Here is a 23,506-nt window from a genome sequence, read left to right as displayed (position 1 = left end):
TAGACAGTTCTTGTGGTATTTCCAAGCGTGTCTATTGGGATTTCTGTGAAGAGGCAAGAGCAGTCAAGTTCAGATACCGTCTTACAACCAAAGGGGGTTATCACTCTGCCAGGGCCAAAGAAATGACTTCTAGCAGAAGCATTTTTTTCTATCCCGCTCGTCGTGAACCGTGATCTGTCTGAAGGTGCACACCATTGACCATCAAAATCCAGGCTTAGGTAACTGGCGGTTTGGAGAGCTGTTTCTGAACAATCTTTTCGAAATCTGCTTTCTGATTCAGCAGATTACTGAAAGCCAACCTTTAAGATCGATCGATAACAGAATACAATTTCGCCGTTTGAAATGTGAAGACTGCGTCGAGAGAACTATCGCGGAAGAACTGCGTCGTTGAGCTGACCGCTATCTTGCAAAGCTCTCCGATCGTAGCTGTTGGTTTCACAGGTCACTCGACTGATAACGAACGGTCTCAATAGATGAGGGTATTCGTGGATTCATGGGTGTGTAGAAGAGAGGATCTAACGTGAAGGGCAGCAATCGACGAAGGCCGTGATATGGCTGGCCAGACGGACCTACCCTGACGGAGATGGATCCATGTGATCTGATTGGCCCAGCTAGGCCGTTGTCCCCACTTTCCCATCGATAATCCGATCGGCGTTCCAACAGTAGCAGTATTGTCAAATCCGTATATTGCGACTTCCTCAAGACCGTCAACAGCGATTCCTCAAAAGTCTCCAAATGAGTATTAAAGACCAAGCAGCCCTATAATCCCTTTCTGGAGCCCGTATATTCGAAATAAAACATGCTCAGCTTCAATGCTGTTCCAGGAGGAGCCAATTAAGTCAAACCCATTCGTCAGCTTCCTCTCAGAAACCAGAACAGTTGTTTCCTGCCGCTTTGCACAGTCTTCCGCATTCAAAAACTTGCTCTAAGAGATTCTGTAGCATATCTCAGCCAACTTGGTCACTTCTCAATAGGCATAGGCATCAATTTCAACAGAAAACGTATGCTTTCTCAGGGGATCTCTATCTGAACCATGCTCATCGTACTCTATCATTAAGGTCTCTCCCGAAGTGACCATAATGACTTCTAGATGTAAAACCCCGGCCTGGAAAACCAGCTTTCCAGAGGATGTAGGCTCCTCAATAGTATTATAGAGCTGTACTTCATAAGTAAGATGGCTGTAGACTTCGCGTCTTAAGGCCCGTACTTTCAGCACACGGTAGACACTCCGCAAGCCATCGAGGGATAAAAGAAGCTCCGCACACGATGCCCCAACTTAGGGTGGACATTCGTTGTGGAAATGGTCAGTGGACGTCTCTAGACTGCCCGTGTAGAACCAAGTCTTTGTCAATGCCTTCTCCTGGCTGACCGTCGTACTGGCCATGCTAAAGGTGTCAGTGGCCGAGATCTCCGCCATAGCAAACCCTCGAAAGTTTGAGTTCATTGGATCATGTTACTTATCATGATACGAATAGCGGATTGAACTGCGAATATTCGTCAATATGCAATCAACGGTACCAATCTCGCCCACGCAGAAGCTCTAATGGAGAGCTCCGGACCTCTGTACAGGGACCATATTGACCACATCTAGAATCAACCCATGGAGTAGTCCATCGAGTATTGGACCGAGTATCTCTCCAGCGCCAAGCCCTGCAGCCTACCCAGTCTTGGTGGGTTCTCAGTTCATGGGTACGATAGCCTGGTGATGATCAAGGTGTTTTTGAGCACTCCAGCCAAGGCCATAATCAACTTCTGCGCCGTCAACAAAATCACCATCTCCAACTTTTACCAGATCGCGTGGGCTCTTCTTTTGCGCAAGTACATCACCACCAACAACGTTCTCTTTAGCTAATACCTCACCTCTAGCCATAAGGCCCCAGTCGACGGCATCAAGGACGCCGTCAGTCTCTTCGCCAAAATAATGGCGTGTCAATCCCGGATCCAAGACTAGAACTCAGTTCTCAGTCTGCTTCAAGAAGCCCAGCAAGGTTTCTTGAAGAGCCTCAAGCATCAACATTGTTCGCTCGCTCACGTCCAACAAGCGTTAGGTATGCCCAGGCACTCCCTTTTCAACACAGGCATCTCGCTTCAGAGGCTCCCCTCCGCATCCAATAAGGGCAGCGCAGTTTCCAGCCTCAACTTCGAACATCTCGACGGACAGGACTCAACCGGAGTATGTAAACTCCAACAATGCTACCATGCTATGGTAAGCCCGACTGACCACACAACAGTATGAAATGATCGTCAACGTCGCGGCCAACAGCGAGACGTTTGGCGCAGCCCTGTCGTTTTGGACCGCTCAAATCTCCGAGGCTAACGCCGCACATATCTCCTCCTGCTTCGCGCAAATCGTCTCAGAGATCGTGGCCCAGCCCCATGAAATAGTTGCCGAACTCGGCCCCTTGAGTCGCCGAGATGTGCTTCACATCGAGTCGATCCTCCCTCCCAGCCCGAGCGGCATCGAGGCTTGCGTTGACGAGCTCGTCACGCTTATGGCAAACAAACGACCCAACAAGACGGCAGTCGAGTTTTGGGACGGATCCCTTTCTTACAGCGAACTCGACGACATGTCCAGTCGGGTCGTCGCTCGCTTGCAGCTGATTGGTGTCGGCATAGAGAGCATCGTGCCCGTCTGCTTCAGCAAGTCCATGTAGACGATTGCATCCATATTGGCTGTGTTGAAGACCGGTGCCGCTTGACCGTCCATCGAGCCGTCGCACCCCCAGAGCAGACGAGAGGAGATTCTCTCCCAAGTAAGCGCTCGGTGTATTCTGACGTCTAGGAGCCACGAGGGGCTTTAGAACGTATTCCACAACGGGCCCATCGTCTTTGTCGATTCTCAGCTATTTTCGGAGCTTTCCTCCTCCTAGAAATGGAGCCCCTGCAACTACGGCTAGGGGAGACTTTGCAGCGCTGCATACGTTCTTTTCACTTCGGGCTCGACAGGGCGTCCTAAGGTTGTTATTATTGAGAACTTGTCCTTCACAACCAGCGTTGTAGAGCAGGGGCGCGTCTTCAACATGACTCCCGACACCCGCACGCTCCAGTTTACCTCTTATACCATCGACCCAAGCTTGGTAGAGATCTTTTCCAGTGCGGCGGCTGCGGCTGTATCCCTGCCGAATCGGCGCGAATGGGAGACATAACAAAGACCATCAACGACATGAAAATTTCATGGACCTCTCTGATGCCTTCCTTCCTGCGGACCATCAAGCCCGAGGCCGTGCCGACCCTCAAATCGGTGATTGTGGGCGGCGAGAGTATGCCTCTGGATGTCTTAAACTTCTGGAGATGCGGAGGAAGGCAGCTCATCCAAGTATACAATCCCACAGGGGCAACCATTACCTGCATGTTGAGCCCCGTGCCCGCCTTAGGACCGGCGCACGAGGCCAACATCGGGCGACCCTTGGCTTCGCGAGCTTGGGTGTCAACTCAGCCGATTGTAACAGGCTCGTTCCTGTCGGAGCCGTTGGCGAACTCCTTGTCGAAGGGCCCATCCTCGCGCGAGGCTACTTAGATGAAGCCGACAAGACTGCTGCGGCGTTCATCGAGAACCCGGTGTGGGCAGACAAGCACTTTGCGCACCATGCGCCTGGCGGAGTCGGTTCCAGGCGGTTTTACATGACTGGAGATCTCGTCCGGCTCGTCCCCGATGGAAACATTGTCTTCGTCGGACGTAAGGGAAACCAGGTGAAGCTCAGGGGCCACAGAGTGGAACTCGGCGACATCGAAAACCAAGCCTAGTTCCATCTCGGCGTTTCACACGTCGTTGCGGACGTCATCACCTTCTTAGTCAACCGTCAAAAGGCCCTTGGGCTCTTCATCCTGGTCGAAGAAGCTGGAGCCGGGGAGGGAGAGGATGACAATCCAAAGACGTAGGCGCCGACGATGGAGAACCTCCTCGCTGAGATCAGCGTCAGTCTCAGGGCAAAACTCGTTGACCTCGAGCAGCACCTCGCACAGTCGCTGCCGTCGTACGTGGTTCCTGCACTGTTCATCCCAGTCTACCGGTTCCCCATGACGATAAGTCAAAGCACCCACATTTCGGCTACCCCTACATTTTAGCTACCTAAAAATGCCTTATTTCCCTTTAATACTATAACTACCCTCTAACTTTAAATAAATACAGTATTTACAGATCTTATCTAAATAGCTTTATTTTTTGTATATACCTTTATCTATACCTAATAGTTAAATATACTAAAGATAAGATTAATTAGGCTGTTAAAGCTATTAGTAATAGCATAAGCCTAAAGAAGGTAGCATATAAGTATAGGATTCTTAGGATAACCCTTTAGTATTAACTTTATAAAACCTAAAGTAGGGTAGCTGCTTTTGCTAACCTTTAGAGGCTTTCTCCTGCTTAAGAGGCTAAGCTAGCTAAATAGGTGTAGATTTAGCATACCTTTAGGCTTCCTCCTTTATATTAATAGGTTAAGGAGTTTGCTAGATGTATCCTTTATGCAATAAGGAATACCTAGCTTATAGAAAGAGGCTAGGTATAGGCCTTTATAAGAAGGAATCTATTAGTTAAGGTCTAAAGAAGTTGCTTTATTAATTTTAGATATATTAATAAGGTATTTACTAAAGTTATTAAGGACTAGTTTAAGCATCTTACTATACTAAAGATTATTAGCATTAAACTATCTAATAGATATAATATAGATAAGACTAGTATCCTTAAGGACTAGAGATTTAATAGGCTAGTACTAAGTATATTTAAAATAAAGTCTGTTTATAAGAAACAGCCTAAATTAAAGATATAGGTATCTATTATTAAATGCATCTCTACTTTAGGCTATATTTTAAATCCCCTTATTATATATAAAAGTAAGGTAGTTTAGTAATAGTAGTTTCCTTTAGACTTTAGCCTTTATAAAGGATAGTAGTTTACTATAATAAAGAATAAATAGACTTTAGATACTACTATAGTTAAATAGCTATAAAAGGTTTTTATTCTTTAAACCCTTTTTTAAGGTAAGAAGGTTAGGCTGCTAATTATAAATAGATGTAAAAGTTATATAATAACTAACTTTATATAGTTATACTATATAAATAATATTTATCTATTGTTTTTATTTTTATATACTTTTTATATTTTCTAGCTACTTAATTAGTTAGTCTTTAGCTTTATTAAGGTAGCTTATAAAAAGAAGCTTAAATACTTTAGTTAGTAAAATAATTTAACTATTGTAGGTAAAAAGAACTTTATAGGCTGTTATTATAAGGCTTATACTATAGGTATAATAATATAAAATATTAAAAGTAGTTAGAAATAGATAAAGTTATAGCCTATCTTTATAGTAAAGCCTTTAATAAGCTCCCTTTTACTCTTAATAATACTAAAGCTATTAGTATCATTAAATTAAGTTAGTAAAAAGTAGTCTAGAGGTAAGAAAGCTAAAGGATAGGTATCTATATTATTTGCAGTAGTATAGTTAACGCTAAGGAAGATAAAGGATCTAGCTAGCTAACTAAAGCTATTTATAAAGCTAGATAATAATGCCTCTACTTAATACCTTCTCTTTATAAAGGTAAAAAAAGGCTTTAGTAAGCAGGTATATAACCTAGCTACTGCCTAGCATAAGCTAAAGCTCCTACAAGCTTAAGTTACTAATACTGCAGCAAGGAAAAGAAGGGTAGTTTAAATTAACTTAAATACTAAGTTTGCTAATATTAAGGATATCTAGAAGGCTTAAATTAAGGCTAGCAAAAAAGAGGATATTACAGATAAATCTAGTAAGGCTAATTTACCTAGTAAGGCTAAAAGCTGTATTATAGTAGCATCTAGGTAAAGTTAATAATTAATTAAACATACTAGTGTTAGTAGGAATACCCTTATCTAAGGTGCTGAAATGTAGGGGTGGCTGAAATGTAGGTGCTTTGACTTATTAAGAAAGACGGACCGGGGCCGTCTGAGAGCCATGAGCGTCTCCGAGGAAAACCTCCTGCTCGCTCTCCGTGGCGGCGCGACGATGAAGCAGAGACCCCTGACTGAGACAGAGCTGTCACTCCAGCATCTCTGGGCCGAGGCTCTTGGGATCCCCAAGGGTCGCATCTTGGCCCAAGGCAACTTTTCCCGCCTGGGCGGTGACTCGATCAACGCCATCAAGCTTGTCGGGGCTTGCCGAGCAGCCTGTTCCGCCCTCGAGGTCTTTCAAATCTTCCAGAACCCGACGGTCAACAATATGGCTAATGCTTTCCTGAGAGACGGCCAGTCCGAGACGCCGCTGCAGGAGGGCATGATGGCTGTGTCCGCAAGGCAACATGGCGCCAGCTTCCTCCTGATGGTCTTTAGGGTGCCAGTCTTAGTTAATGCCCAGCGCCTCAAAGGGCCTGGGACTCAATTTCGCTGCTACCGAAATTTTAAGGACTTGACTGATCCTCTCGGGTTCGAAAAAATTCCAAATCGTCTCCGACTGCCCAGGAACCAGGACCATCGACGACAATCTCTCGAGGCACCTCGCCGTTGACAGCATGAACCCCCCGAGGTACGGGGAGACTCTGTGCCGCTTCGCCTTGATAGAGCAGTCGCCCTCAGACCGTTTCTTTGTAATGAGCATCCGTTACGCCCTGTACGACGGCTGGTCGATGCCGCTCATATTTGCACAGCAGCGCGGCATACCTCGATCAACCACTGGCCAGCCAGCCTCCCTTCAATTCTTTCATGAACTATCTGTTCCTCAGCAACCTCGACTCGGACGTGTCCAAGACGTTCCGGGAGAACGCCATCGGGATATCTCGTGCCCGATGTTTCCCCCAACACCATCTGCGGCCTACAAAACTCTCCACGGTTAGCGGTTCCGTGGCCGCAGTGCAAGAGTACTCGGACAGCCTGGTGCCGCACATGCACTTCGGCATGCAGAACATCAAGAGGCTGGGTCCCGACGGCCTCCTAGCCTCCGACCTCCAGACTCTCGTGACCCAGGTCGACCAAGAGATCGACGAGAGCTTTGGAGAGCTGCTGGAGTCGGTCGAAACCGACAACGCCAATTTCGAGACCTTCTCCCTCACTCTTGAGTTCCGGGTCGCCGACGCGGGCATCATGGCCGAAGCCCGATTCGGCCCCCACGTCCCCGACCCCGAGCTTGATCGCTACTTTACGGCCTTAGCCAACCATCTCCATCGTCTCGGCGTTGGGCCTGAGGTGGTGGTTCCTGTATGCTTTAAGAAATCCGCTTGGGCTATTGTGTCCATGATGGGTATTTTGAAGGCGGGCGGTGCTTTCGTGCCGCTTGACGCCGCTCATCCCCCAGCTCGACTGCTAGAGATTATTGGACAAGTCGGAGCTCGGTTGGTGTTGACATCTAAAGAGGTAAGAAGTCCCCGCGTCATGTAGAGAAAGTCTCCTTGGATATGCTAACATGAAGTCATTCACCCACAGCTCTTGTCCAAATGTGAAACACCAAACGCCGAGCTCCTTGAAATGTTGGTGGTGAGCCGCTCCGTCATCATCGATCTCCCTGCGGCTTCCACCAAGGGGCTCGTCGGCTCCTCGGGCGCGTCACCCTCGGACACGGCCTACATACTCTTCACTTCCGGCTCTGCTAGCAGGCCCCAGGGCGTTATTACGCACTACTCTCTTCCCTCTCGACCAACGGGAAAGCCATGCGCATGTCAAACCAGACCCGCATCATTCATTTTGCGTCTTACACGTTTGACGCTTGCATCATAGAAATCTTGGGCGCCATGTACTACGGAGGCTGCATCTGTATCCCCTCCGAAGAAGTCAGGATGGGCAATCTCGCTCAGGCAATCACTGGCATGAGAGCAAACTAGGCCTTCTTCACTCCCTCGTACATCAGGCTCCTGAAGCTAGAGGACGTGCCGACTCTCGAGACCCTCGTCTCGGGCGGTGAGGCCGTCACCCAGGAAGCCCTGAGCAGATGGTAAGATCTTGTTTCCCAATTCGGGGGTTACGGACCTACCGAAACCTGCATCTCCTGCTGCGTCGAGCAGATCACCCCTTTCCTCAACCATTGATGCGCATTCAATGCACTGTCACTACTATTTTCTATCAGCCTATAACTACCTCCCGCTAGGATAAGAATAAGAAATAGTCGTCTAAACTCCAAAAGAAGTAAGCTCTGTAGCTTGATGTATCCGAAACACGACAGGATGATCACTTCAAGCGGACCTTGAAAGATGTTCTAGGTGAGCACAGTGAGTCGGATCTAGCTGGCAGGTCTAGATGACATGTAGAACCAATAAAACAATGTTCAATGAGAGCATCCCACACATCTTATTAGAATGTCACTCAGGTAGGAGTCGACTCTAATTCTAAATTCCAATTTACCCTCAATGCTAATACTACCTATCTGCGAGTACTACAATCAGGGATGAATAGTAAACTTATAACTCCTTAGCATGTAATAAGCTTCCTGTTACATGTTCCTTATCTTGAGAAACATCAGCCCCAGCGATGCTACAGCCCTTGCTTCTTAATCAGGCAACGTCTGTTTAGGACCTAGGACCACTAGGTTTGCTCCTACTTCCCTGGGAGTCAAGTTGGTTAGGCTGTTAGGAGTCGACGTTGTTACGCTTAGACCATCCAGTCCGGCTTCCACTTCCCTGGAAGTCGAGTTGATTGGGCTGTCCATTTCCCTGGGAGTCGAAGTTGTTACGCTTAGACCATTCAGTCCGGCTTCCACTTCCCTGGGAGTCGAGTTGGTTGGGCTGTCCACCTCCCTAGTAGTCGAGTTAGTTGGGCTGTCCACTTCCCTAGAAGTCGATGAAGAACCCTTACCTCTTGCTTAGGAATGGCAGCCGTAGCGGCAGCAGAAACCAGCGCCATGGTGACAAAGACAGTATCGAACTTCATGATGGTAATGATGATTCGAAGATCTAAGTTCTATACAAAGAATAATTGTTGTTAATACAAGGTAGCTAGCTGAGGAGTGCTGAGGAGTGCTAAGAAGTGCCGAGAAGTGACTTGAACACTTTATTTCAAGAGGTGAAAGCCGATATCTTATATAGTCGGTTGAGAATTTCTTTTCAAAAGCATGGTGTTTTCGATGGACAGCTCTACTTACCAATCCCCAGTTCTCCCAAGAGATCACAACATGCTCATGACTTGCGACAATCGGGGCGCGGCCATAGAGTTCAGTCTAGCAGCAAGTAAGGCCCAAATTAGCAAGTTGGATAACAGTTGGACATTGGATGTAACTTGAACATTGAGTAACTTTGTGTTTAGATTATCCTACTAAGTGGAAGTCTAAATGCACTATGTACTGCTGCTATCCCTACCACTTATTGCCCCTGCAAAAGCAACAACAGCAACAACAGCAGCAACAGCAGCAATAGTAACAGCAATAGTAATAGTAATAGCATGTTATTATGATACTGTACTATTATGTACTATTGCACTATTGTCCACGCTATTTTATGCTGTTACGCACAGCATAGTCTAGCTAGATAAGAGATAACAAAACTTAAGAGTAGTATTAAATATTTTCATAGGAAACGGGGGTTTTAGCTTTATCAGACTTAATAGAATGTCAATTTTATTTGAGGTACGTAGTCGAGTTGGCATGACTCTTACTTTTTGCAGAGGCAAACTCTGTGGATGGAAAACAAAGCTGAAAGGGCCTAAACCTGTTTCAGCGCGCAGATGCAGCCTAGGAGATTTATTTCTCTGACATTTATTTAGGTTCTATCAATTTTCAAGGGTCATTAACTCAACAACTAATTGAAAACCTTACGGGAAACTTTTCTCAATTTTCATAGAGGTTACAACATGTCATGACTTGCTTGATAATCGGGACGAGATATTAAAGCTTGATTGATCCACTGGTAAACAAACCTGTTTTGGATTGTAACCCTTGCACTCGTTTGGGTTGCATTAGTTCCTTAGAGTTCTTGACTCCAGGATGTGTGCTAGAAGTCTGGATGTGCTGGATGAGGTTGTTTCTGCCTTAGGGTTAGGTGAACCTATCTAACAGGTAAAACAGTAGTAAGGTTAGACGCAAAGCTTAGCCCAAGTCACTTAAAAGCCTATTCCTGGCTCTTCGTCCCTATATCGAATTGGGCACCGATCACGCCCTTAGCTAGTCAAATGACCGAATTCCAATGCCGGAACCGTCGGATAGAATAAAGGAGGGGTTATATGCATTAGGAGTGACTTTTTCTAGTTACACAACACACAATACACACATGCACTTATCCCTCAATTAGCGAACTTCAACAGGAACCTTTGTGGGTTCAAATGAAAGGCTGCTACATAGGTGCTATGATGGAATGCAATATTCCAGGCATATAATGTCCCTTTTTCAAGTCATTTGAAACCCAGAATGTCTCATGTTTTTTTCAGTCCGACAAGTAGTGCCCGGAGATTGCTTCGCTGAGGGAGGGGCGAAGCAAGCCCTCCGGCTAAGATTTTGTACTGAATCGTGAGATTGAACTTGCTAAAGTCATTTCATACCGGACCCAAGTTTCCAGCATCGAGTCATGACTCTGAGATACCTTACTCGTGAAGGGTATACTCAACCATGCAAATTTTTGCCCCCCCTTCCCTTCATTCTTTGTTCCAACTCGGGCTCTGAGGGTTGGACTTTTGCTGAAGTGTCTCGTCCTTCCGAAATACACAATGGCATTTCTCAAGCTCTTTTCTAAACCAGTTGACTGCGGAAGTTCTGCAATGAAGTTGGAAAAGGAACCATTCATTAGTAGTATGACGGAAGAAAATATCGTCTGCAACGCCATCGATCCAAGGCTAAAGCGATTTCTCCATCTATCTCTAGTTTTCAATCTGATAGCTGCCTGCGGAATCTTTTGGTCAAGTACTGGAAAGCTATCCAAGAAGCCTGTTTTCCCAGACGTGGTTTATTGTAAGTATTTCTTCTTCAATCATGGTGTGAACCATTCACAGTTGACATTTGCTCTGCAGCGCCTGTGTTGGATGTTCTCCAATATGAAAACGTCGTCTTCACTACAGGGTTTGATGGCGGCCGAACAGCATACATGGGACCTCCCACGCTGGAGCGAGAGGCACTCTGGAACGATCTTTATGGCTGTATGTTGGCTCTATCTTTTCAAGCTCCCATATGCATATAGCGGTTTGATGTGCTAATATCTTGTTAGTTGGCACGAGTATGATCAACCGCGACCAAGCAGCACAGCTCGTCAACAAGACGGTGCCAGTGGCTGATGAAACCGGAAACTACGATGGAACATACGTGGTTATGCTGGGCGTCTTTCATCAACTCCACTGTGTTGTAAGAACCCAAATATTAGAGATGTTTAAACCAGATTTGCTAACAATTTATTTTCTCCCTCAGAACTTGCTTCGAAAGAGCCTCTACAAGGACAAGCCATGGTCTACGGATCCAGACGACCCTATGAGTCTTATGCACCTTGAACATTGCATCGATGCACTAAGACAAGCTGTTATGTGCTCTGTGGATATTACTCCTCATCCGTGGACTTGGAAAGACAGTGAGAATAAAGAGGTGGCAGATGTCATGCATACGTGTCGCAACTTTGATGCCATCAGAGAGTGGGCGCGTACTCGAAATGTCTTCGAACGGGGCTGGAACCAGAGTATGAGGGTACCTGATCCCTTGCAGAGCTGAAAATTGCTGTCATTTGGGAACAACATCACTGAGTCAGAGTTGACTCATGCTGTTGGCAAGCTTTCATCTTTCAGATAGCACCGACTTTTGGAAGAGACAAGTTTTGCATCGACAAGTAAAGTCACTACTTCAGACAGTCTACCATCGCTGACGTGAAAACCTATATAGATAGCCCTCTTCTAATTAAATCAAGAGGACCCATTAAAAGAATTTACCCTAATAAGAGGTTAATAAATCCCTCTGTGCCTCTTTAGAGGTAGTGTTTAGGGTTTTCTTGAGCCTGACTCTTGTTTTGTATCCCTTAACTCTCACGGCTTGCCAACCAACTGTGCATGGTCTTTTCAGTCACTTCCACCTTTTTTGCGCTGCCTCCGCCTTCCTCTCAATCTCCTTTAAGTGCGCATCCTTGTCTGACCTTTTCCTCTCTAGATCCTTCACGTATTCTTCGACCGCCGCTGACGCCTTGTCGAGGGTCTCCTTCCTCTCCTGGATTTCTTTCCTCTCCCTCTTGAGGTCCTTACTCTGCTCGATCTGCTCCTTGTCGTACTTTGCCTCAAAATCAACCAGGTTTTGAGCTGCATCCTTCTGCGCCTGGGCAAGATCTCTCTGCAGATTCTATTGTTGCTTCTCTGCGCCAGAGCTGATGAGGGATTGGAAAGCGATTTGCTCGCGCCAGAGCGCAGGGGGTCCGTCTGGCGACTGGAAGTAGCCGGTGACATGGACTGCGTGAAAGTCGCGGACCAGAGCGATGATCTCGCTCATGCCCCTTGTGCCGAGACCGATGTCGTTAGCTAAGCCTTGGGCCACGTCGTCCTCGACTTTGTTGATCACCGTGTGGAGTCTTTCCTCGACCATGGCCTGTAGGCCCACGGCACTGCGGACCGCTAACTCGACGGCCTTGTGGTTTGCTTGCTGCTCGCTGGGAAGCCGGTCGATGACTTCCTTGACCGCGCGCTTGTACTCGGCCTCGGTAGCGATCCACCACTCTGATGTCAGGTGAATTGCCATCTAGGCATCGGTATGTCTGGTCAGCGACTCGCGCCAATTAAAGTCCAGGTCCGAGAGCATAGGCTCCGCGCCGCGCCGCTCGACGTTCGGGCCGCCGACGACGTTGACCACGCCCAGCTTTAGTTCTTGGTCGTTGGTGGCGAGTCCGATGCCGCCACCCTGCCACGGCGACCCCTTGTCGACGGCTCTGTCACTGTCGGGATTAAACATGACGTACACCTCGGCGAGTTGAAGCGGGCGGTCGCCCGTGATCTGCTCGGCGAGCTTCCTGGCGATCTCGACCTCGGAGATCTCTCGGATGACAGTGGGCGGGGCTTTGGCCGGGTTCCGCGCCTTGACGCGGACCACTTTAACCCTGCGTCGGGTTTCTCGCGACTTCGCCGCGCAGCTGCAGGTAGGCCAGCAGGGCGTGGTTGAACTTGCCCGCTTTCTGTCCGAGGCAGTGCAGCACGTCGTACGCGAACAGCATCTTCTCAAGCCTCTCGGGACCAAGCTTTTCGATAAACTTGTCGACGCTCTCGAAGCCGAGCTCGTCGGCGATGAAGCTGACGACGCCGGGGATGGCGGTCACCGACCACATGGCCACGCCGGTGATATTGTTGGCGGTGCTGAAGCCGCGCAGCTCGGGCAACGAGGCAACGAGCCGACACCGGAAACCGAAGGCGTGATTCCATCACCAGCCTGATGGAGGCTGTGGAAGGCGAGGCCGTAGTCGAGTGGCTGCTTCTCGGACACTGTTTGCAAGACCAGCGTTTGAACGCCGCCGTCCATGACGTGCCCTTTCACAATCACCATGTCGGACATGATAGCGGCCACTGTCCCCGCAGGGATGGAGCACCGTCTTTACACTACTGGTGCAGAAGGTTGGCGCCGTCGGCGAGGGCTTTCTTGACCCTTTCGGTCTCGTACAGTCTCTGCAGCTCTTCGGGGTTCTTGGCGGCCTTGAGTTCCGCGATGACATCGCCGTGGACATTCTCGAGCAGCATGCCGTTGAAGCCGGGCAGGTTGTTTAGGTAGTGAAGCCCTAGAGAAGGCTTTTCAAGGGCCTTTTTGGGGTCGAAGCTGGGGTCCGGCGGCAGGTCTCTGCAGTACTGGTAGAAGCGGCCGTCGCCGTGGACGAAACCTGCGTATGATGCGTCGCCCTTTCGGTCGTCTGGCTGACCCTCCACGAGGGCGTGTTTCTTGGGTAATCGGTTCATCTCCAGCAAGATGGCGTTGAAATCTTTCCCACCGATCGTGCCGCCTTGCACGTGTTGTTGCATTTCCTTGGTCAACTTCTCGGCCTCGGCGGTTTGCTCCTTCGACCGCGCCAGCAACTTTTTCACCGAGTGTTGCGAGGTACCCGAGAGCAACATCGTTATTTACGAGCATATGGAGGGCTTTGTAGGTAGCCATTGTGATGTGAGCATGGTTGTACGATGAGGTGATGTGGCTAGGTGGAATAGTGGGTATTTGAAAGACTGCGTAGCCTGCCGTGTTCTGGCCTTTGTGGGTGAGATGACGATTGTGTCAACCATCCCCAGCATTTATATAAGTCTTATGCATGCCTTGCCGCCGGTGTGACTCGTTGCCACAATATTTTTCGAAGCGCGCGATCCAAGTTTCTGAGTTTGGCACAAGGTTATGTATGCTGCAATATCATGACCACACAGCAACCAGATTCCAGACAAGTAAAGAAGTTTAGCCACGACTAATGCGGCTACAACCGAACCTTTGAGCTCGGCACGCCACCCGCCTACGGCGCTGTGTCCATGGAACATGAGTCCTTGGATGTTTTGTCGCGAAGCAGTGTGCCCTCGACGCTGGTTGCCAACTATCAGCTCACCTAGCAGGCATTCTCAGGGGTCCAGTGACTGATTTCGTTCCAGCCTGACCCGCGTTCATCTCCACAGATGACTGATCCGGGACAAGGGCGGAAGCGACGGAAGAAGAGGCACGGCCTGATCACATACGGCCCGTTGTCAACGGGCCCCTTCCCGCGGGTGTGTGGATTGTGCTCTGTAATCCCGAGCCTACGGCCTGTCAGGCCACGAGGCATTCCGGCCCTGTTATATGTTGACCACGCGATATCTCGGCCCCAGCCTACGGAACACTGAGAATCAACGCATTCCAACGACGGTATGAGCTGCCGCCACAGAATTGCCCCCTCCTGACGTCCGATGACGACCTATCTTAGGCTGAGGGCTCCGTAAACGCGCTCAAGACCAGCTGAGAAGGCGAGCAATAGACGGGAGCCTACCCTAACCCTAACCCTAACCCCAATAGTAAAAGATTTCAGCCAGAATTCGTCCCTCGGCGGAGTACTTCAATGGTTTATGAAACCCAATGCCCATGACAAGCCCTCATCTTGCTTCGCCCCATCATCCATTATCACCGTTCATGTGCCAATCTCGGCCAACCTCAACACAACAATTTGCAATGCCAGACTCAGCACCCATACCGGCCAAGGCCAAAGATGGTCTCTTTAGCAAGCTCCACGACAAGGAGGGCATCCGCTACATCTGCGGCTACCGCTCCATCTGCATCGCCACCAACCACGAGGACACGGACAAGCTCCTGCAAAACTACCTCTCCCCGGCACGATCGTGATCCACGTCAATTCCTCTCCACATTGCCCCGCGCTCATCAAGATCTGCTGCGAGGAGCTCGTCTTCGTCGGCGGCGCCAAATACGACTGGCCCCAAAAGTCCGTCACCATTCGCTGCCGCACCCTCTCGCTCATCCCCGACGCCGCTGGCACCCCCGTCGAGTTCAGTCTTGTCGGCGCCGACAGCGGTGACCCCCCGGGCAAGGCGGCGACCGCCGCCTCGCACCGTGATATGCGCGCCCAAACCCACCCCGACGCCTTCGCCTTCAAGTTCGCCAACGGCGACGGATCGTCGCCGGGCTACTGGATCGTCACCTTCGATATCGAAAAGCCGGGGAGCCGGCGCTTAGCGCAGGAGGGAGACGACGGGGAGAAGGACGTGCCCGGTCAGAAGAGCGGCGCGGCCGGGTGCTTCACCCTATTCGCCGAGAAAGTCGACGCGTCCATGACGTCCGCCGCCGGCTGCATGTGGGATTGGCGCAAGTTTCTCGAGCTCATGGCCGGCAAGGACGAGGAACAGATCAAGAAGGCCGAGCAGCTCAAGGCCTTCTGCGAGAATTCGACGGCCGTCCCCACTAGGGCATCCGAACCAAACCACAACCACCGGGAGGGCGAGAGGCTCTGGGAGCTCTATAGCCCTCCAGTTGATAGGCCGCCGCCCAAGGACTGGAAGGACCTGCGCCAGCCGATGCCAAAGGTGGGTGAGGTCGCGTTCAAGGACGCTACGAGCGCGTCCCTGCATCAAGCATATACCAACGAGGCGCTGTTTCTGCAAAAGATCCACGGACGGTTGAGCTTCAAGCACTTCGTGTACGTCACGGCGCAGCCGTACGCGTGGGCGGACGAGGAGACCTTGGCCGCCGTAGCGCGCCTCAAGTCGTCAGGGGCCTGGACGATGCGCATCTTCGCCGACGCTGACGCAAAGGACGAAAGGCCCATTCTCAAAGTCTTCAAACTCGCCTTTCAGACGCTGTTCCAGGCATGCTCGGCGGAACCTCCGGCGGAAGCGTACCAGCATTCCGTCTCTTAAGTGCCGTGGAATGTCAGCGCGAGCGAGTTTGAAAGGACGTTGCAGGGCTTTGAAAAGGTGGAAAAGTGGTACGTCGAGGCGGCGGACGCGCTGGGCGGTCGCTGCGCAGAGGGCCGTCCTGCAGGGGAAGATCGACGACGACGAAAAGAGCGTTATCAAGGCCAAGACGGACAATATTGGCAAATAGGAGGACAAGATGAAGTCGCTCGAGACGCAGTTCACCAAGGCGGCTGACCACGTTCTACTTGTGAAGGGCGAGCTTCGGACCGAGGTTGGCGGGTTCAAGACCAAGATTGAACATCTTGTCGACTGCAAGATGGAGGCCGTCCTCGACACGTTTCTGTCAGATTGGCAGGGGTAACCGTGATAGGTCAATTGTGCGTATATTGAGTGCGTTGTCTCTGTAACTATTCTTCTGTGCTGCGGCAGCACCCTGCCGCCCGACTAGGCCTTCGGCAACCCCATTCCTAGGCGCCTTAGGCCATCACGAAGCCCACTGCCCGGGGCGAAGCCCGCGGCAGGCCCTTCGTTGTCGCCAAGCGGCCGGCCGTGCAGGCCAATAAGTCCAATTTCCAACACCCTCCGTTGCGCCCTTCGTGTGCGTTATAACCTCAAATTCAACAATACCTAGCTAGAAAACCTTCATTTCGCTCTAATCACATTTGTGGCTAGATCCCTAGAGGATTAGCGTCTTCTACCCGAGTCAGCTAGCGTCCCTACGTCCTGATAAGATATTAAAGTGTGTTCTATGGAGATAAGCATATAAGATCTAATTTATAGGAGAACTCCACACGGCGGATTTCCCGAACTTCGCACCGAATCTTAGTGCTGGAGTATATATAGTTCCTGCAGTAAACCAAGTTATCAAGCAGGCAGCTCTCCCACTCCCGTTCGTGAGAGACGCATTTTTCCCAGCTTTAAATACAGTAACTCGGTTCATTATGCATTTCTTTACAGTTGCTGCCCTAGCCGTAAGCCAGCTAGCGGCACACACCAACGCAGACGAATTCTCAACCTTTATTGATGCCAAATCCAACTATGGCACCTGGGACGGGTGGGGTACCTCACTGGCATGGTGGGCACGACGTTTTGGCGACCGCGACGACATTGCTGACATCTTCTTTACGACCAACGACGTGCCCTGGCAGGACACTACACTACCTGGCCTGGGGCTTAACATTGTCCGGCATAATGCTGGCGCAAGCAGCTTCAACACGATAGAGGGCAAGCAGATGTCAGTGTCGCGCAAAATGAAACCCTCGCGGCAGATCGAGGGCCACTGGGTCGATTGGTATAGCGAGGACCCGACATCGAACAGAACCCCTATCCCCTCTCTGCTTACTACACTATAAAGGCTGCTAGTCTCTCTAGCAACGCCAGACCCACTATGCAACATGGCATGTAAAGATAATTAAAGCAACTACCTACTTAATAAACATAGTCTTGTTTACTATGCCTACCTAACCCTTTATACTATAACCACCTGTGTTTTTCTAAAGAGAGCCTATGCTGAATAGGCTGATGTTTAGTAATTCAACACTGCAGACTAAGACGACAATGGGCGGAAGCAGCTGTACAAGCGGCAGAGGCAGTCCACCCTGTGCAGACGTCAACGCCAGTCTGTACCTCACCTTTGTAGAGCGGCCTCGGGTTGCTGTCTGCACGCACTGCAAGCAGGCGGTCCGACCGGACGGTGGCGTCGAGGGCCACTTCCGGCAGACTCACCAGCTCAAGGGAGCAACGCTCCGTGCAGTGGTCGACCTAGCCTGGGCGGCCGCCTATGACAGCCCTCTTGAGGACCCCCACACATGCGAACTACCACCGGACGGCAGCCTGCCACTTGAGCAGCTAACTGTGCTAGACGGATATGGATGCAGGCGGTGCGACTTCCGGACAAGCAGCCGGAAGCTAGTGAAGCTGCACGTACAGCAAGGGACACACAGCACAGGCAGGCCGGCAGTCGGCCCCAGGGCTACCAACAGCAAAGAAGCCGAGCCCATCGACTGGGGGGCAGTAAGGCTGCAGTCGCTATCGCAAGGCCGCTACGCACGGTACTGGATCGTCCGCGACCCCGGGACGAACGAGGGAGGGCCGCTGTCGCAGTCACCCCGGCAGGGGAGCAACGACGTATTCGCCGAGCGGCTGGCGAGACGGCAGGAGCTTATGACAGCCGAGGACGAGCACTGGGAGCGGACAGTCGTCGCCACCTCCGACGTCAACCGACAGTCGGCCTGGGTGAGGGAGATGGGTTGGGCCGTACACCTCGACGGGCGCAACCTGGTGGACCTGTACGAGGCCGGGAAGGCGCCCCTGTCGGCGGCAGCGCGGGACACGGTCCGGGACGAGGAGGGCCGGGAGGAGCAGCGACGGCTGGCCCTCCTGCAGGAGAGCTTCCGCCACGAGGTGGCCAGGTGCTCCCTCCGGCTCGACAAGGTGCCCCACGAGACAAAGAGGTGGCTGAAGAGCGTCGATCCGGCCAAGCCCCACGGACGGCCGTTCGCGCTCGAGCAAATGGAATCAACAGTCCGGAACTACCAGGCGGTGTGGGAGAGGTATCTCTGTTACTGCCTACGGGCGCATCAGCTAGGCCGGACAGAGGCACAACAGCAGCGCAGGATCCGCTTCACAGACGAGCAGTGGACGGCACTGGACGCAATGGCCGAGGCCCTCGCCGTAGCAGGCGACGCCAGTGCAAGCCGTCAAGGTCGGGGCAGCTGGTGCTACAGCCAGACACAGCCGACCAGGGCGAGTACCGAGAGCGAGGACGACGACAACAACGGTCACTACTACGACGACGACAGCGACAACGACAGCAGCTACGCAGCCGGCCGGCTTGCCACCAGCAGCAGGAGCAACACCCTCAGCATGGAGGGTCAACAAATCCTCCGCCGTGGGTCTGGGGCTGCCGGGGCCAGCCAAGCGGCCGACGGCGGCCGCCCAGAGCACAGCAGGGCGCTAGATCGACGGGTGTACCAGTTCTGCATTGTGTCCCTAAAGCAGAAGGTTGCCGTGGACACTTTTGCGAACCCGCTCATCCACTTCACCGCCGTGCTCGGGGTCATGAACCCGGCAAAGAGGAGTGGGGGGACGGCCGGCAGCGGTAGCGGAAGCGGTCAGAGCAGCGGGGTTGGGTGGAGCCCGGCATCCCGGTTCACCCAGCGGCTCGCGGGGCTCCTGTGGTGCGGGCGCATATTGATGCTGGAACACTTCTTCGAGAAGGAGGCAATCGACGGGGACCCCAACGAGATGAGCGCGGAGGTAGTGGACGGCTTTGTAGAGCAGTACCGGCACTGGCTCGCCGACGGGTCGCACACGCCCTTCAGCGCCATCATCCGCATGATGGCGTACGGCAAGGGCCACCGGAACAGGGAGGGCGGCACGCCTCGGGTGATGTGGGAGAAGAGCGGGCAGGCACTCCGCTACCTCGGGCAGCGGGTGGCCATCGACGACTTCCGACGGGCGGCGCAGCAGCCCAGGGCCGAGGCCGAGGCAACGCTGCACGAGCTCATGCGCGGGGGGTGGGCGGAGGCGGGCGGGCAGCTGGCGCTGGACGGCGTCGTCGACACGCTCGTGTTCGAAGGCGCCGGGCGGTCCTTCGCGACGCACGAGAAGAACGCCTGGCTCCGGCCGGGGCCCGGGACGCTGGCCGAGCTCTGCCGCGGCAGCATGTGGGACGCGAGGCTGCAGCAGTGGCGGCGCGACGGCGTGCTCGGCTGGCTGGCCAGGGCGCAGTCCTTCAAGCGGTCGCTTCTCGCGTCGGCCCACATATGGGGGGGCCAGCCCGGGCGGGGGCCGGAGATGACGACGATGCGGTACTGCGACACGCAGGACATGGCGCGGAACGTCTTCGTCTTCGACGGGCAGGTGATGCTCGTCACGGACCGGGACAAGAACCGGGCGATCCGGGGCCTCAGCCGGAAGGTGGCCCGTTTCCTGCCCGAGGCGGTCGGCAAGATGATGGTGGCCTACGTCGCCTGGCTGCTGCCCTTCGAGAGGCTCCTCCAGGCCGAGGCCGGCATACAGGGCCCGCCGGCCTCGCTCCACCCGTGGCTCTGGAAGGACGGGCGCCGGGGCCTGTGGGACACGACGGAGCTCAGCAAGGAGCTCGACGCGGCGACGTCGGCGGCGATAGGCGTCCGCCTCACGGTGTCGAGCTACCGGCACGTAGCCATCGAGCTGGGCAGGAGGATCCGCGGCCTCGTGGTGAAGCAGGCGGAGGTCGAGATGGCCGAGGAGGACGATGGGGCCGGGCCGGGCGCGGGCGGCGCAGGCGGCGGGACGACGGGAACAGACCCCCTGACGGGCGAGGTGCGGAGGAAGTCCCGGCTGGAGTTCGTATGGGACCTGCAGGCAACGCACGCCGGGGTCACGGCCAGGCGGCACTACGCCATCGACGTGCAGTTCCCCAACCAGCTGCAGCCGGAGATGGTGGCCAACTTCCGCGAGATCAGCCGGCTGTGGCACGCCTTCCTCGAGTTGCCGCCGCCGTCGGGAGGGCAGGGGGGGCAGCAGAGGCAAGCCGAGCGACAGGGACAGCTGGCCGCCGGCGACGCCGGCGCCACGTACCCAGTCGGCACACCAGCAGCACCTGCGTCGTTGTCCAGGAAGCGGAGGGCATCAGGCCAGCCGGCGGAGGCAGCAGCACCGGCCAACCCCATAGCCACCCCCACGAGGCCGGCCACCAGCCGAGAGCAGCAGGCCACGCACTCGGGCCGCCGGAAGCGAGCCGCCAACGACGCCATGCTGGCACGGAGAAGCGCGCCGGAGGAGGCGGAGCTGGACAGGCGGCTCGAGGCCGGGCTGCGCGTGCTCTTCGGGGACGAGGCGGGCTGGAGGACGGCGGAGCAGCACGAGGCGGCGCGCAGGGTCATGTCGCTGCGGCAGGGCGACGTCCTCATCGTGGTGCTGCCGACGGGGGCAGGCAAAAGCGCGCTCTTCCAGCTGCCGGCGGTGCGGGAGGTGCACGGCGGGGTCAGCATCGTGGTCGTGCCGTTCGCGGCGCTCCTCAACAGCCTCGTCGAGGGGGCCAGGACAGCCGGGGTCGACGTGCTCCACTGGCAGCCGAGGGCGGTGACAGGCCGGCGGGAGGGGGAACGGGTGGCGTCGATCGTGTTCGTCAGCGCGGAGCACTCCCAGTTCGCCGAGTTCCTGTCCTACGGCGAAGGACTCCGGGCGCGCAGGGTGCTCAAGCGCATCTTCGTGGACGAGTGTCACACGATGCTCCTCGACGGCGGGTACCGCCCCCAGCTGGCGGAGGTCAAGGGCCTCTACCGGTTCGGGGTGCCGATGATCCTGCTGACGGCAACGCTGCCGGTCCGGATGGAGGCGTGGTTCCGGCGGCTGATGCTGGCGGAGGACGCAACGACGGTGCGGGCCAGCACGGCGCGGGTCAACATCCGATACCGCGTAGCAGGGGTGGTGCCCGGGGGGTTCCCCGCGATCATGACGGCGGTCGTGGACGAGGTCGGGCGACTCGGGCGGCAGATGGCAGCAGGTCAGAAGGGGGTGGTCTACTGCCGGTCCAAGGCCAAATGCAAGCAGGTGGCGACGGCGATCGGATGCGCGGCGTACCACGGGTCCCTGAGCGCGGAGGGGCGATGGGAGGCGCTCGAGGCGTGGTCCAAGGGGCGGTCCGGAAGCCGGTGGATGGCAGCAACAACGGGACTCGGGTCGGGGGTAGACATCCGGGGCGTGGTGGCGGTGATCCACGCAGAGGCGCCGTACGGGCTCGTGGACTTCGCGCAGCAGACGGGGCGAGGGGGCCGGGACAAGGGCGAGACGGTGGAGTCGGTGATCTTCCGGGACGGAGAGAGGGGGCCGCAGCGGGACGCGTTCGCGGCGGACGTGAACCAGGTGGACCAGCAGGGGATGCAGGCGCTCATGGAGACGGAGGGGTGCCGGCGGGCGGTACTCGGGGAGTTTATGGACGGAGACGGCAGAGACTGCCGGCAGCTCGGGGCGGAGGCATGCGACCACTGCCAGGGGGTTGCGGAAGAAGAGGCAGGCAGCAGCGGGGACGGGGACGGGGAGGAGGTTAGGGTTAGCCGGGCAGCACAGGACACCAAGGCAAGGCAGGCGTTGTCGAAGGGCCTGCAGGAGTGGCTGAGGGAGGTGGAGGGCGGATGCGCAGTGTGTTACATGGCGTGGTGCAACGGGAAGAGGATTGAGTGGAAGCGTGGTCGGTTCCAGGGACACAAGACAGGATGCTGCCCGCGGCTGGAGGGCGGGCGATTCCTCCGGTGGCGGGCGAAGGTGCGGTTCGAGCGGTTTGCGTGCTGCTGGCTGTGCGGGCTCCCGCAGACGGTGTGCGAGGAGGGGTGGGCGGGAAGGGGGGCGGGGGAGGGTCAGGGCAGGAGGGGAGCCGGAGGGGGGCAGGGGCGGGGGCGGGACACGGGGGCCGGGGCCGGGGCCGGGGCCGGGGCCGGGGCCGGGCCCGGGGCTGGGGGCGGGGCTGGGGGCGGGTGCCGGTGGATGGACGCGGTGCTGCCGGCGATCCAGTGGACGAGCCAATTCAGCGCGGCGCAGCGGTGGCTGTTTGAGGCGTTCGAGGTGGACGCGGGCGACGAGGAGGAATTCACAGGGTGGCTGGGGCGGTCACGGCATGTGGACGGGGAGGAGACGTCAACGAACGCGCTGGCGGCGTGGGAGGTGCTGGTGCAGCGGCACTGCCTCGGTAGGGATAGGGGGGCTTAGGGTTAGGGTTAGGGTAGGACCTAAGGAGGGTTAGGGAGCAGGGTTAGGGTTAATTGACATGGTTAACAGACATGGTTAAGAGACAAAGGCCTTCTCTTTAGACAGTCAGGCGTAGCCGCAAGAAGGAGAAGACATAGTAGGAGGGAAGGGAGGCGCAGACAGTGTAAATGGATATCACACGGCTTTCTGCACTGTGCACGGGTAGGGGACGGCAGTCGAGGGTTAGGGTTAACGTAGACGACGTAGACAAGGCAGAACGGTGGCTTAGGCGGCTACGGGGAGGGTCCCAATAAGCGTCGGAACGGCAGACGACTGTTGCAACGTGGTAGGAACCCAGGAACCCAGGAACCCAGGCGTCTAGCCAGCCCCCGCTAAGCTTGTGAGTTGTTGGAAGAGTAGGTTCGTCGACGCGTGAGTAAGGATTGTGGAAGGTGGAAGGTGGATGGCGGGGTTGTAGGGGTTCGTCGACGCGTGAGTAAGGATTGTGGAAGGATTGTGGAAGGGTTAGGGTTAGGGTTAGGGTTAGGGTTAGGGTTAGGGTTAGGGTTAGGGTTAGGGTTAGGGTTAGGGTTAGGGTTAGGGTTAGGGTTAGGGTTAGGGTTAGGGTTAGGGTTAGGA

General features: G+C 54.1%; 6 protein-coding genes across 6 annotated transcripts; all 6 read left to right on the top strand.

Annotated features, from left to right (window-relative positions):
- Window positions 1–1,705: 1,705 nt before the first annotated feature.
- On the top strand, window positions 1,706–2,654 carry CDEST_11847 (Putative ANL domain-containing protein; the record flags this gene model as incomplete). The annotated part of the gene is made up of 3 exons (XM_062928003.1): window positions 1,706–1,818; window positions 1,966–2,173; window positions 2,232–2,654. 3 exons carry the CDS (start codon window positions 1,706–1,708, stop codon window positions 2,652–2,654), a joined length of 744 nt encoding a protein of 247 aa, XP_062784054.1.
- Window positions 2,655–3,133: 479 nt separating this feature from the next.
- On the top strand, window positions 3,134–3,744 carry CDEST_11846 (Putative AMP-dependent synthetase/ligase domain-containing protein; the record flags this gene model as incomplete). Its single annotated transcript, XM_062928002.1, has 2 exons — window positions 3,134–3,316; window positions 3,358–3,744. The coding sequence occupies 2 exons, from the start codon at window positions 3,134–3,136 to the stop codon at window positions 3,742–3,744; spliced, it is 570 nt and encodes a 189-aa protein (XP_062784053.1).
- A 2,180-nt stretch (window positions 3,745–5,924) lies between these two features.
- On the top strand, window positions 5,925–6,473 carry CDEST_11845 (Putative phosphopantetheine binding ACP domain, ACP-like superfamily; the record flags this gene model as incomplete). The annotated part of the gene is made up of 1 exon (XM_062928001.1): window positions 5,925–6,473. One exon carries the CDS (start codon window positions 5,925–5,927, stop codon window positions 6,471–6,473), a length of 549 nt encoding a protein of 182 aa, XP_062784052.1.
- A 194-nt stretch (window positions 6,474–6,667) lies between these two features.
- Window positions 6,668–7,779, top strand: CDEST_11844 (Putative AMP-dependent synthetase/ligase domain-containing protein; the record flags this gene model as incomplete). Its single annotated transcript, XM_062928000.1, has 2 exons — window positions 6,668–7,315; window positions 7,555–7,779. 2 exons carry the CDS (start codon window positions 6,668–6,670, stop codon window positions 7,777–7,779), a joined length of 873 nt encoding a protein of 290 aa, XP_062784051.1.
- A 2,806-nt stretch (window positions 7,780–10,585) lies between these two features.
- CDEST_11843 (Putative mycotoxin biosynthesis protein UstYa) lies at window positions 10,586–13,097 on the top strand (the record flags this gene model as incomplete). The annotated part of the gene is made up of 4 exons (XM_062927999.1): window positions 10,586–10,826; window positions 10,886–11,011; window positions 11,080–11,213; window positions 11,277–13,097. 4 exons carry the CDS (start codon window positions 10,586–10,588, stop codon window positions 11,568–11,570), a joined length of 795 nt encoding a protein of 264 aa, XP_062784050.1. The 3' UTR covers window positions 11,571–13,097.
- Window positions 13,098–14,996: 1,899 nt separating this feature from the next.
- CDEST_11842 (uncharacterized protein) lies at window positions 14,997–16,195 on the top strand (the record flags this gene model as incomplete). The annotated part of the gene is made up of 2 exons (XM_062927998.1): window positions 14,997–15,036; window positions 15,132–16,195. The coding sequence occupies 2 exons, from the start codon at window positions 14,997–14,999 to the stop codon at window positions 16,193–16,195; spliced, it is 1,104 nt and encodes a 367-aa protein (XP_062784049.1).
- Window positions 16,196–23,506: the final 7,311 nt, after the last annotated feature.

Source organism: Colletotrichum destructivum, chromosome 8, assembly GCF_034447905.1.
Source record: "Colletotrichum destructivum chromosome 8, complete sequence".
Taxonomy (NCBI): Eukaryota; Fungi; Ascomycota; class Sordariomycetes; order Glomerellales; family Glomerellaceae; genus Colletotrichum; species Colletotrichum destructivum.
The sequence above is the reverse complement of the archived record's forward strand: the minus strand, read 5'-3'. Positions and strand labels throughout refer to the sequence as shown.